Source organism: Syngnathus acus, chromosome 16 (assembly GCF_901709675.1).
Source record: "Syngnathus acus chromosome 16, fSynAcu1.2, whole genome shotgun sequence".
Lineage (NCBI taxonomy): Eukaryota > Metazoa > Chordata > Actinopteri > Syngnathiformes > Syngnathidae > Syngnathus > Syngnathus acus.
Window position 1 is genome coordinate 6,212,690 of NC_051101.1, and position 12,974 is coordinate 6,225,663.

The 12,974-nt window shown below is 39.7% G+C and overlaps 1 protein-coding gene across 8 annotated transcripts in view; it reads left to right on the plus strand.

Annotated features, from left to right (window-relative positions):
* oxr1a (oxidation resistance 1a) overlaps positions 1 to 12,974 on the plus strand; it is an 89,064-nt gene that overhangs the window by 72,322 nt on the left and 3,768 nt on the right. For 6 of the 8 annotated variants that reach the window (XM_037274837.1, XM_037274835.1, XM_037274836.1 and 3 more), the window contains 7 exons: positions 912 to 1,064; positions 1,720 to 1,904; positions 3,090 to 3,748; positions 5,190 to 5,349; positions 6,701 to 6,866; positions 10,809 to 10,889; positions 11,510 to 11,635. In XM_037274837.1, coding sequence (XP_037130732.1) covers positions 912 to 1,064; positions 1,720 to 1,904; positions 3,090 to 3,748; positions 5,190 to 5,349; positions 6,701 to 6,866; positions 10,809 to 10,889; positions 11,510 to 11,635 — 1,530 coding nt within the window. Of the gene's footprint in view, positions 1 to 911; positions 1,065 to 1,719; positions 1,905 to 3,089; positions 3,749 to 5,189; positions 5,350 to 6,700; positions 6,867 to 7,941; positions 8,407 to 10,808; positions 10,890 to 11,509; positions 11,636 to 12,974 lie in introns of those variants that run through there. The other 2 variants (XM_037274839.1, XM_037274842.1) reach the window with 2 other exon arrangements.

Genomic DNA, 12,974 nt, shown 5'->3' on the forward strand with positions numbered 1-12,974 from the left:
ATTGAGGGATTGATGAATGTAACAATGTACACAGACATCCTGGATGAAAGCCTAGTTCCGAGTGCTCGGACAGGGCGAAGGTTTACCCTCCAATAAGACACCGATTCTTACAAAGCCAAGACAAATAAGGAGTGGCTTCATGACAACTCTGTAAATATCCTTGAGTGACCCACCCAAAGCCCAGACTTTAAACCAATCGAACATCTCTGAAGAGATCTGAAAATGGCTGTGTAACTATGTTCCCCATCCAACTTGATGGTGCTTGAGAGATGCTGTAAAGAGCAGAACTTCTCAGATTGGTATTCAAAAAGGCTGACATGTCTTTAAATCACAATGTGTGATTTAAAAGGAAATAATGTGGAATTTACAATTTTGTAAATCTTTTGTAACAATGACTAAATGTCACTTTGTAACGTTTTTTTGTTGTTTTTGCATATGGATTTTCACCTATTTTATTTTCCAGTTATTGTTTATAGACAATAAATGTGGGGCACCTGTGCCAGAAAATGTTTGCCCTCGCATGAGGGCATGTTCATTCTAAATAACATTCCAAGGAATCAAGTCATGAAAAAGTAGAACAACATCAACCGAATTAAAGTAGTGAATTTCATGAGTACTGGAGGGAGAAAAATATTATCCTATAGATATATATTTAATACATTCACTACACTCAACTGCATTAGTATGATCAAGTAAGACACAAATTAGTTACACCAAGTGTTTCCAAGTGGAACAAACCTTCCGTGTTTGTCGGTGCATATTACGAATTGGGTGTGTTTAGTGGAACATCATCCTTTTGCCCTCACTAAAAAATGAATTTCATTAGACCCAGTTTACAAATAACTGTCTTCGTGTCCCTTTGCGTCCCTGATTCCATTGTTGTCCTTATTCCACCCCCCTCCCCTGAACAGGATTCAGATGGGCCCTCCAGACCAGAGGCTGTTCTCCCCCCAGTGTTTTCCGCTCTACGTCAATCCAGAGTGGTGTCATCCACCTCCGAGGAGGAAGAGGCCCTTACAGAAAAGTTCCTTAAGATCAACTGCAAGTACATAACTGATGGAAAGGTAAGACGGTCTTCTTTATGGTAGGATAAGGTGGGTTAAGTGAGAGATAATAATATTAAAACGTTAAAGGAATAAACCTCAAGTATTTTCACATTCATTAATGTTAAAAAGGGAGAAAGGATCAAATTTTTCACAGCACAATCATTTTATAATCCAACAGTTCTCCAGCACATCAATATAAAATTGCTGCACGATGTCAATCTTAGACAATCTCCTAAAGCAAACATTAAAAAGTCCTCCTTTAATTCATCCAACCTGGAATTCTTTTAATGGATTTGACAGATTTCAGTCATCATCTGGCTGCCCGTAAGCATGTTTGTGTGAGAGACACCTTTCCCCGCTAGACACACACAAAGATCCATGGTATCGAATCACTCTACTGATTCACTTTCAGCGTCCAAATGAATGTATTTAAGTGGTAGGCACTAGCGATCAGTAACCTACTTGATTTAGAACAGGAGTTTCAAATTGGGTCTGTTGTAACAATGGGGATTGATTTAGTGGTAAATAAAATCTTAACTTCATCCTTCTCTGTATTGAAACACTTATTTGATCGCACCTGCTAAAAGTGACATTACGTCTTTCTATCTAAAAGCAGAACGTAGAGAACGGCAATGCTTAAGACACAGCTTTCTTCCTTTTGCATTTTTTTCAGGGTTCAGTAAGTGGGGTATTGCTCGTGACACCCAACAACATCATGTTTGATCCACACCGGATGGACCCTCTGGTTCAGGCCCATGGGTGTGAGGAGTATGGCATCATGTGTCCTCTGGAAGAGGTCCAATCTGCTGCCATCTTTAAAGAGATCACTGACCCCAAGATCAGAGAGACTGTGCCTGAGTAAGAGAATTTAATACACACTCAATCCGAATCGATTATACGAGGGAGGAAAAGTACACCCGAAACGGCCACTTGCACTGCAAATTGAATTGCGCTTCTTCTTTCAGGGATATTTTCCCCATTATTAAAAGAAAATATGATGTCATTTTTAGTGATACCTCAAACAAGATTACCGAGTTGAGGGAAGTTTTTTTTCGGCATTGTTTCAGCCCCTAACAACTCAAATGACCTTGACAGTTTGCCTCTCTTTTTTTTAAAGTATAACTTAACCAAGAGTTTAAAGGTTGATCAGGTCAAATGTTGGTTTCAGTCAGTTTTCTTTCCTCAAAATTGGGGGGCATTTCTATTAAGATTAAGAGCACCACTGATAACACGCTTGGCATGATTGAAGGCAAAGGGTCACCCACAGGCTGATTGCATCATCAACCAATAAACAGTTTCATCTTTTTCCCGTATTTACCAAAATAAGGATAAAAATACAATTATACCAAGGTTAATTAAGTATGCCTTCACCTTCCTACGCTTTGGTTGTTGCTCAGTATACAGAAGGAATTAGCCATCTCCGTGGAATCAACGGCTTCCTCCCACAGAATCGTCTATTTTTCTTTTGCTTGGCTTGAACAGGTTTTAAGTTACAAGTCTATCCAAGTCTGAATTATGCAAGGATAAATATAGTATTGGAGCCCGTGTGGGGTCTTCTTTTTGTTGTTGTTGTTTCCTCTACTGGCAGCTTGGTCTGACCAGTGCTGTATTTAGCTGGTTGGGAGTTGCTGCCCATGGAGCAGTTATTGTGCTGGCAATCTGTCTCTTTCACTCTCCCTTCTCTCATGCATAGTGTAATTCTGTCCCATATGACGTATGCAGTGTACTAGTTACATGGATGCTTTGACAATGAATATGGAAGCTTTGATATGCATAATAATAATAAGAATTTAATTTGTATCTTTAAAAAAAAACATGCTTTCAAAAAAAATATGCTTACAAAGGACTAATAAATAATAGCTACAAATAAAAAGCATAGTAAGATGCCAATGACAATAGAAAAGCAACAACAACAAACAGAATTCCATGTCACTTACTGTGCACTGAGGCATAAAAAAAAACATTAAATCATAAGGGCATTCGTATTTCTTGATAACTGATAGAAAATGCTTGTGCATCATTTCACGCTGTTTATTTTTCCAGTGACTTGGAGCCTCTGCCATCTGAACGACATCCTTCCCAGCAGAAGGACCCAGAACAGCAACAGAAGGAGCCAGGAGCCGGTGACAGTGGCAGCACTGCCCCACGCAGCACAGAGGGTTCAATTTCAGAAGATGTCTTCACGGAGTCTGAGCTGTCCCCCATCAGGGAGGAAGAGCAAGCGTCCAGCGAGGATCTCTGTCTGGACAAGTCTTCTTGCGCCTCTGTAGAGTCTGTGCAGACCGTGACCCAGGAAGAGCCCACTAGCTCGCAAGGCCCGGCCAGTACCCGCAGCTCAGTCAGCCATCCCGAAGAGCCTCCAGCCACAGTAGTGGACAATCCTCCAGACACTGCCACAGAAAAGAATATTCAGTCCCCATTGGGATCCAAGCAGCACAGTGAAGAGAAACCACCAAGCACACCCGCTACCAGCACCACTAGCCAGGCTCCCCTTCGCCCCAACAGCAGCAGCAGCACCTCTTTTCCAGGGTCCCAAACATCAGCCACCACACTTGCCACAGACACCCTTTCTGTCACAGCCAGTCTACTTGGGGATGCCAACGAGGGGACTGAAGTCTCCAAAACTGACTCTATGCAACAAGGGACATTGGAGAAGGATAATGTAGAACAAGGGCAAAAGGGAAACACACAGAACACCCAGGGTAATGTATTTAATGATTTATTTCAGAACAGCTCAACTTTGACGCTACATTATTCATTGGTTACGTATCGAAGTAAATTGTTGACATTTTAGGCTAGTATCAATTGGGCAGGTAATTATAATCTGTTTAATCAGCATGTAGTATAATGATGATGATGAGGTATGAATGCATAATTGTTTTCCTGATCAGCAATAGGGACACTTGTTTTTCCATTTTTAGATTCAAGATTCAAATTGACCATTCAACTACATGTAAAGTGTCTGTATCTAATCCAATACAAATCCAGAAAACTACTTTTGTTCCCTGAGAAATGTTAAAAAAAACGTTTCAAATTATTTTAATATGTTGAGCAGTCCTCAACACACATCTTGGAAATCACTACAATTGAGAAATCAGTAAAAAAAAAACTATTATAACACTTATAAAATTACCAGTTTCAATAATTTTATAATTATGTAAACATTTGTATGAAACCAACAAATCTTTTGAAAGAATGCTTTTCTTTATATGGCCTTTAGCTCTCCATTGAAGTTTGACTTAGTGCCCAGATCTGTTTGAAACACTGCCCAGTCATGATAGTGGGTGACAGGCACTGCCAGGGCACTCGGGATTAGGGAGGGAAGAATGCAGCTTTTGTCGCTTTTAGGTTTGTGTAGCTGTTCGGGTTGTTGCCTCCGAATGCATGGATCGGCCCTAGAACTAAAGTAGCGTTGTGCATCTAGCTTGGCTTAATACAACAGTACATTTGGTGTTTGTGAGATATAAACCCAAGTGGGTCACTCTTCTCATGTGATGCCAGCTGTGAACTGGCGTACCTCGAGCTGCCCGCTTTGGGATCAAACCACAAATGATGTATGCCAGGTCGGAACAGAAGCCTCACAGTGACTCATTTGGTGCTACATTACCCAATTTAGCTAGATTCTGTAAAAAAAAAAAAAAAAAAAAAGGCAGTTTCACAAACCAAGATAGCAGCAGGGAGTTTTGTAATTTTCATTCTGCAATGGCAATTATTCTCCAAAAGCAGTTAATTCAATTACATTGACTGTACCTCCTTACTAGGCACAGCAGTCCGCACAAGTAACCACAGAAAATAATCTGTACTCCTACAGGAACTATGATAGCTATGCAGATTGTTTCTTCATGCTCAACCTAGATTATGTATAATGATAATTTGCAGTACACTTTTATGGATACAAGACTACTGTAAACTATGTGCTCGTATTTTCTTCCTGTCCTTTTAAGTTTCTGGCACAGAATATCAAATGTCAGATGAAGTGGCCCTTAAATGGAAGTTGGAAGATTACATGATAGGTTTCTTCACTAGATAAAACATTTGTCAGAATACTAACACTTGCGAATTAATATATCATTGTAATTAAAAAAAGAACTGTTTTGATTTAAAATAGTGGCATGTTGTTTTTCATTTGACTTCTGCTTCTAGGATCTGCACAGAGGAGGAAGAGCCACTCACACAAGTTCCTATGTCTGCGGGTGGGGAAGCCAATGAAAAAGACGTTTGTTTCCAATGCCAGCGCATCCATGCAGCAGTATGCCCAACAGGGCAAGAAGCACGAGTACTGGTTTGCCGTGCCGCAGGAGAGGTCAGTTACTTTGCCGCATATGACTCAAGCGTCTACAAATCTATCTTTGTTCACTTACAAATGAATTGTTACACCTGTTTTGTGATAAATTGTATCAAGCAGGGTTGAAGTGCAAGATTTTTGGAACAGCACACAGCGGGGATAAGGAACAACAGAAAGCATCAAAAATCAATATATAGTTGACGCCTGATGAAATACATAGCAAGAAAAAAAAAAAAAGTCCAATGCTGATCAACCTCCAATAAGTGTGTTTTATGAAAAATTAGGGATACTACCCCCCGCCCTGATTTTAAAAAATCTGGATATCGATGAAATCCACTAACAGTACTAAAGAAAAAATATCTGAGATAAAAACTGAACCTAACTTGCACTGCAAAAAGCTGTTATGTGGGAACCAGCAGTTGGGAGCTTGTCATCCTCATTTTTCGAGTAATGACTCGGTGCTCTTTTCAATCAGTAATCACATTTGAATCAGACAAGCATCCGTGTCATTATTTTTTGGGTTCCATTTACTGCTTCTCGGTGATGTCGAGTGCAGGATGCAGCTCTGAAATCATCCCCCTCACTTTTTTGTTAGGAATTTAAGAAGTCTAGCCTTGTCTGTTGTTCTGCGCCACATGTTGCCTAGCTACAGCATGTCCCACCTGTCAAGCAGTTTTCCGGTGTGCTGCTCGTACAGATAATAGCTAAGGGACATGTCAGATTCAAAACTAGCTTTGAATAGTGGGGCTTGTAAGCTGTTACTACTCATTTAGCTATTTCTTTGCATGGGTGATGGGAGTATTGCTAAGGTGGACAACCAAATGGCTCATAAGATCTTTGCTCGTATAGCAATAGACTCTCTGTAATCTGACCTAGATGGGAAGCGAGGCGTATGATGTGTCTTTAAGTCACTTTACAATTGCGAAGGGAGAAAGTGAGGTTAGGAATGAGCCATACGCTATCAAGACACTGGATACAGCTCAGCGTATTTATAAAGGCTTATAAAGACTTACTGACTCACTTATAAAAGTGCTTGCAAAATAGTTAAGCAGCACACACACACACGCACATATGAAACAACCTGGGGATTTTTTCCATTATTTTTCTTTAATATTTAAAAAAAAAAAAACAAAAAAAACATGGATTTATTAGATGCTAAATAACACATTTTAACCAGGGGTGACTATAATTATGGAGGCCGGTGTATCTTAAAATAAATCGAACCAAATGCACTTTAAAAATGTTTTGTCAAGAGTTGTATGTTGGATTGCTCAGTATTCATTATGCATCTTAAAATGTTTGAGTAATTGATGATTAATGTTTCCAAAAAAAAAATTGCCTCTTGATTTTCTGCATTTGTCCCTCCTAGGTCAGACCACCTTTATGTGTTCTTCATGCAGTGGAGCCCAGATATGTATGGTGAGGGTGTCCGAGGGATGGGACAAGAACCCGGATTTATGGTTGTCAAGAAGCACGAGGTGTCAGAAAGTGCTGCGGACGAGCCCATCACTGACCTCAACGTCAAAGAATGGGAGGTAGGATCTTCCTGTTAATTATGCTCCATGTGTGCTTTTTGTGATTTATTAACTCAGGCTCACAGACATGGATTATTCAGTTCCTCGCTATTTATTAATCCATCATCTGTGAAACCAGAATCATGCATTGTACTGTATACGACATTGTTGTGTGTCCAATTAGATGTTCACACTTCAGTCCGTTTGTTTTCATTATGCAATGCTCAGTGTAAATGGATAGTTGTGTAAACTGCTTCTATATTTTGCATTTGTATGAATTTCATCATTGCATATTTTCTGTGAACTTTCAATCACGTGTACTTTGTGTGCCATGTGAATACTTGCTTTGCTTGGAATCGCGCATTCTGAACTTCCAACCAAAGTGTTTTGCATGTTTGTGTAATTGTTTACTATTCTCAGTGTATTGTAGAGTCATTCAATGTTGTGTGGCAATCGCTATTGTTGGTCAGCATTCTGCAATCGATATTGCTGAATGCACACTGACCTACTTGATTTTCCATTATTTACAAAAATGCTAAATGTGCTATAAAGACAATAGTATGTTGAGTTCAACCTTTTGAGTGTATAATTTCTGAATGTGGAGAGGAATCAAACCCGGGGTTGTCGTTCCGTAAACTTAGCTCTGTGAGTGGTGATTACTCCAATAAAAGCATTTGTAGAATTTAGTGATAATAGAAAGAAGACACTATGGTGAACTGTTTAGAGGCTGGAGGAAACTTTCACTGAAAATTAATTCTCATGTAAGTGGATTGTGCTTGTTCTATTCTAAGAAAAAATGACCAGTAGCTGGACTCACAGGTTATTGGGGTAATGTAACCTGTTCAGCACAGGTGTCAAACTCAAGGCCTGGGGGCCAGATACGGCCCGCCACATCCTATTATGTGGCCCGCGAAGACAAATTGTGCATCAAATTCGTGTCATTACTAGAATTGCAAATTGTCTTCACTTTTAATATATTTTTTTAAATATTTGACCAGTTTTTACTCGTCTGATTTGAAAACGAATTGTCAGTTTGTTTTGTAGCTTTTACTGTATATAATATGAGGTGCTCTGACTACAATGCAGCCTGCGAAAAAAACAAGTTTGACACCCCTGCTGTACAGAAAGGAGTACAATTTGATCCAAATTATTTCTGTGCATTTGACAACAAAACGTTGAGAATATGAAATATCTGTATGCATCGACCTCTAGAGTACTGTTGCTGTAGCTTTAATCTTTCCAGTATTTAGACTGGGTTGTACTATTTTTAACCAATGGGGTGCGTGTTCTATTTTTATCCCAAGTTGTAATTGGCTATCAGCAATGTCACTCTGATGTATCGCGTTAGGACACCTTCCAAAAATATGTTCTATTTAAGTCCACACAGAAAGGTTGCCAGGGCACAGCCCCTCAATGCCTATCTCGGGTATCCAACTATCCACACGGGGAGTTAGATGATTTGTGATGAGACTTTCTGTTTTCAACCTCGCCCTGGAAGCAAGACATGTTTTCTAGGAGGGTGAAGGGCCAAGAGAAACAACTGGCACCTAAGTATACACGTGTATGTTATTTGTTGTTTACTCCATGAATATGCGTTCTGCTCTTACGCCGTTGTGGTTCGAGAGCGACGCTAGCTTGTTAGCAAAGCTAACTAGCACGCTAGCAAATCAGCCGGTCGGTTTTTGATCTGTCACTTTTACATAGAAAGTGGTGGACCCTGTTTGGGGGCCGCTTTATCTGTCCGCATATCAGAGCGAATCCACACGCGAGAGCTGTCAGAAAGTTTGTTGAGTATAATGATCCCATTGACTATGCTACGATGTTGCCAGGAGCTTGGAAGTTGTCATTTCCTCATATTTGACGCGCACCTAACACAGTTACTGTGGAATATTATGGATCATAAAGAGTGCAAATTGGCTAAACTTTGCTTCTGCGTGTAAACAAACCTACATGGGTGTCAGTCAACTGAACAAAAGTGTGGATTTGGTTTATTTGTGCATTGTATGCCTCATGATGGCTAAATTGTTTGTGAATTGTTGTACGCCTTGTGCCCTGAGGAAGCTTGCTTGTGACCTTCAGCTTCAAGGTTATCTTTCTCATGGTAGCGTGAACCTTATTTTGCATCAGTGATTTGATTTTAAGAAAAATTCTTTCCTCTGTTGAGGTATGAAAAATATATTTTTTTAAAGTGTGATTTGTTTTAGTCATGATTGATGAATACATTTAATTAATGAGAATTGATCTAATGTTTATCAATAAGAATTACAGTAATTGTCTCTTATGAAGAATTAGTGTTTTTGCAAATGTTTTCAATTGATAATTAACATATATCAATGTCGGTTTGCTTGGTAAAATGACTATCACAGGTACAGTGAACTTAAAACTGAACCCATGACACATTTAAAAAAAAAAAGAATCAGTGGTTTCGAGATTCACTACATTTTGTCCCTCCCAATGCACATTTACAATATTTCTTTCATACCGCTTCTCACACTCTCGCTTCCAAATGATTTAGTTGGCTGACTTCAAGTTGTTTGTCGTTCCTACTGACACATAAAACAAAAGAGAATCAAACATTGTATGGGTTGAAATTCACCCTAAAACTGAAAGATGAAACAAAAGTACAATTAAGAAGCATATATGTAAACACCAGAATGTTCAACCCAACCATCGTATTCAGTCTGTGAAGTTTGAACAAACGTGCAAATATGATGCTAATGGATGCAAATTTGCTTGTTTGCCGACATGCTTGCATTTGAAAATTTGAGCTCGAAGCTGCATCACATCACAAACAGCCAGGTGGCATTGAAAATGTACTTTGTGACGATACCATTCAGCATTAGCCAAAGTTTTTGCACAACCATGGACCACCTGATTGACTAATCGGTGCCCGTAACGTGATATGAGACTTTGTCCCCTTCCACTTGTACTGTTGCATTCAAATATTGCTTTGTAAGATTGAAGATATGTTCATTATCTTAGAATTAGTTTTAGGACTAAGCCCAAAAATATATTAGAAATAAGTACTGTATTTATTGTCAAGACAGACATAGTTTGGTCATCAGTAGTCTTTATTAAGTGGTAAAAGTGTAACGCTTATTAACTGAAGGTAATTTGGACCAAGGTGCTCGACAGTTGACATGACTGAAGTGCCTTCAGCTGCTCATGAAGTGAGACTCGAATGCATTTTTTATGAGAATGGTAGTTAACTTCTTAACTGCATTATTGGCAGTTGTAAAGCGAGTCCTTGTCACCAACAAAGAAATTGCTAATGGGCCACAAACATTGGCAGGGTCTATAAGGAACTAGAAGCAATGAATTTGTGACTGTTTTCTGACAGTGTTTGTTTTTCTGCAATATGCCAGGCTATAAAAACCTGGCATTTGAACAGGTGTGTGTAGACTTCTTATAGCCACTGTTGCAGCGCTCTCACGGTCTTGTCTCGTTGTACAGGTGGGGCAAGGTAACCTCAGCAAAATATTTCAGTTTAGAATCTCATACTTTAAAGTTTGCAATGCCAGTAACCCCCACCCCTCCCCCCTTGAAAATTCCGTGCTCCTTTTGTTCAATAACTAAATGAATGAATGGCCAGGTGACCAAAGATGTTGCTATATAGCAACTAAAATGCAAATTCGGCAATACGGGCTCTGCGTTTGTGAACTAGTTTCCCTTTTTGAAGATATGTTGTGGATGGACCAGTTTTTCCTTTTGCATTGGTTGTCAAGTAGGTTTAGCTTGTCTTTCTCTTGTTTTGTTAGTTTGTATAATCTATTTTAACGGAACTCTAAATTGAACCTTTTAAACATATTACACAAACATGCAAAATGTCCCCAATCATCAAAGTCAGACCTGTTGCACTGCAGTGCTTCATGCACATATGGGACTTCAGAAACCCTGCGTCATTGCCAGTAATAGACCTGGCAGCGTTTTATGTTCTACCTGTTCCTGTCTTTGTACTACCAGGTAGTGTCTATGACGGAGTACCACCGTCGCATCGACGCTCTAAACAGCGAAGATCTGCGCTCACTCTGCAAAAGACTTCAGGTGCCCAGACCAGCTCTGTCTGCCCGCCCACTCTATAATGTGGCCAGCTCTACCTACTGTCCCTGCCAACAAAGTCTCCAGCAGACTGCACACTCCCGCAGTCGCCCCCCCGTTGCACACAAATGCATTGGCAAACCAAATTCTGTCACTACTTTAAGAAAATATTTCAATACGTTTTCTGAAGCGCATAAAATTTATTCAAACCAGGTTTTGAAGCAACTTTCCGAGCGGTCGCTGAAAACATTTATTATCATTTGAGCGCAGAGAAGTTGACTCTTATCTTCTTGTGACAGGCTTTCCTTTCTAATGTTTCCAAGCAGTCTGCGTAGCTAGTCATTACTAGCTATTCTGTTAAATACTTTTGTTTATATGTACATTATATATTTGTGACACACAAAGGTGGTCAAGGAAATTCCATTAGAAAGCTGTGTTGGATGCTTCAATGAGCTGTTCCTGCTAGATTGCCTCCTGGTCAAAGTAGCAGTAGCTGCAGTAAATGTGGTGGTCTTAAAACAACTGTGAGTAGTCCCATCCATCTCCCAAATACTCTCTGGATGGAATCTGGGACATTTATCCTTATTGTTGATGTGCAATGCGCTGACTGGTGCTTGTTGTTGTAGATCACTACCAAAGAGGAGGTGAACTCCAAGCATGACACGTCCATCAAAACTGAACTGGAGCCCGAAACGTTCAAACCAAACCTCAGAGAGCCAAGCGATCTCCTGGAGGCTGATCAAATTGAGAAGGTATCGTGCCCGCTGCAGTTTTGCATACACAAACATCAGCTCATAACTGTCAGCAAAGTAGGACACTGTCGAACCTTCAAGTAACAAAATGTCTTCTGAGAAAGGCAGCTTTTCTTTGCTTTTGTAAGCAGGTTTTCCACATGGGAATTAACACAAATACAAGGAGCAATTCCAATGAAGTTGCGATGTTGTGTAAGAGAGAATATTTGGGGAAAAAATACAGTTCACCAGTTTGAACATTAAATATCTTAATTATGTAGTCCGTTCAATTGACTATAGAAGATATATAGCACATATAGAATATGCAAATCATTTTTTCCACTTTTACGTTTTCCATAACGTCCCAACTTGACTGAAATTGGGCTTGTAGAAAAATATCTGTTCAACAGTGTTCCCCTCCTCCTCCTCCTTGTCAACTATGGGGTTCTGTACTTATTAAGTCACAAGTGGAAAACTAACGCAACACCACATTTTAAGTCACAAGTGGGAAACTAACGCAATACCACAGCCATACTTCTAATCGGGTGACATTTCATGCTCGAGTGGTCGTCAGCTTATAAACATAAAGTTTGAAGTCTATTTTCTGATGTTCTCACCTCTTGTTAAGACCAGTCCGTCCGTCCTTTGGGAGAGCAGCAATTAGCAAATAAGCTGAATAAAAAGATAAACATGTGCTTGTTAATTCATGATGTGCGCTGTGGACTTGCATGATGCATGAAGTCAGTTTTGTAGGTCTTTAGAGACACATTCACCCAAATGGTCTTTCTCTGCTGTAGAACTGATTGCGAACGGTCACTCTTGAACACGAGTTTAGTAATACACATTAACCCTTCTAACCTTTCTTGCGCATCAGGAAATAAACAATTACACGCCTGCTCTCTGCACCACCGCTTTGTGTTCAGTGGATGCTGGTGCTGGGTAATCGTCAGCAGTGTAGATGTAACAAGGAACTTTTAGGTGACCTGAGGACTGGCCTGCCCAAATACAGAAAGAGAGAAGATAGTTTGACAACAATAATGACACTGCTGAAGTGGCGAGTCCCTCTGATGTGACAGTTGACAGATGGCTGAAAACGTGGAAAAGCTGAAACATGCTGTACCAGAATGCAGATAAGAAAAATAAATAATAATAATTCAGGATCAAAATCTGCATTAATTAATAACAGCCTGATGTCTCTAGGACTTTCAGCAGCCTAGTTTTGACATCAGAGCGATGTGACCAAATGCTTCTTACATACATGGTATGATATTTTGGGGCTTTGATTTGAAAAAGAAAGAAAAAAGAGATCTTGTGATATGGTATTTTTGTTACTAAATAACTGAGAATCTAGCAGAGCATC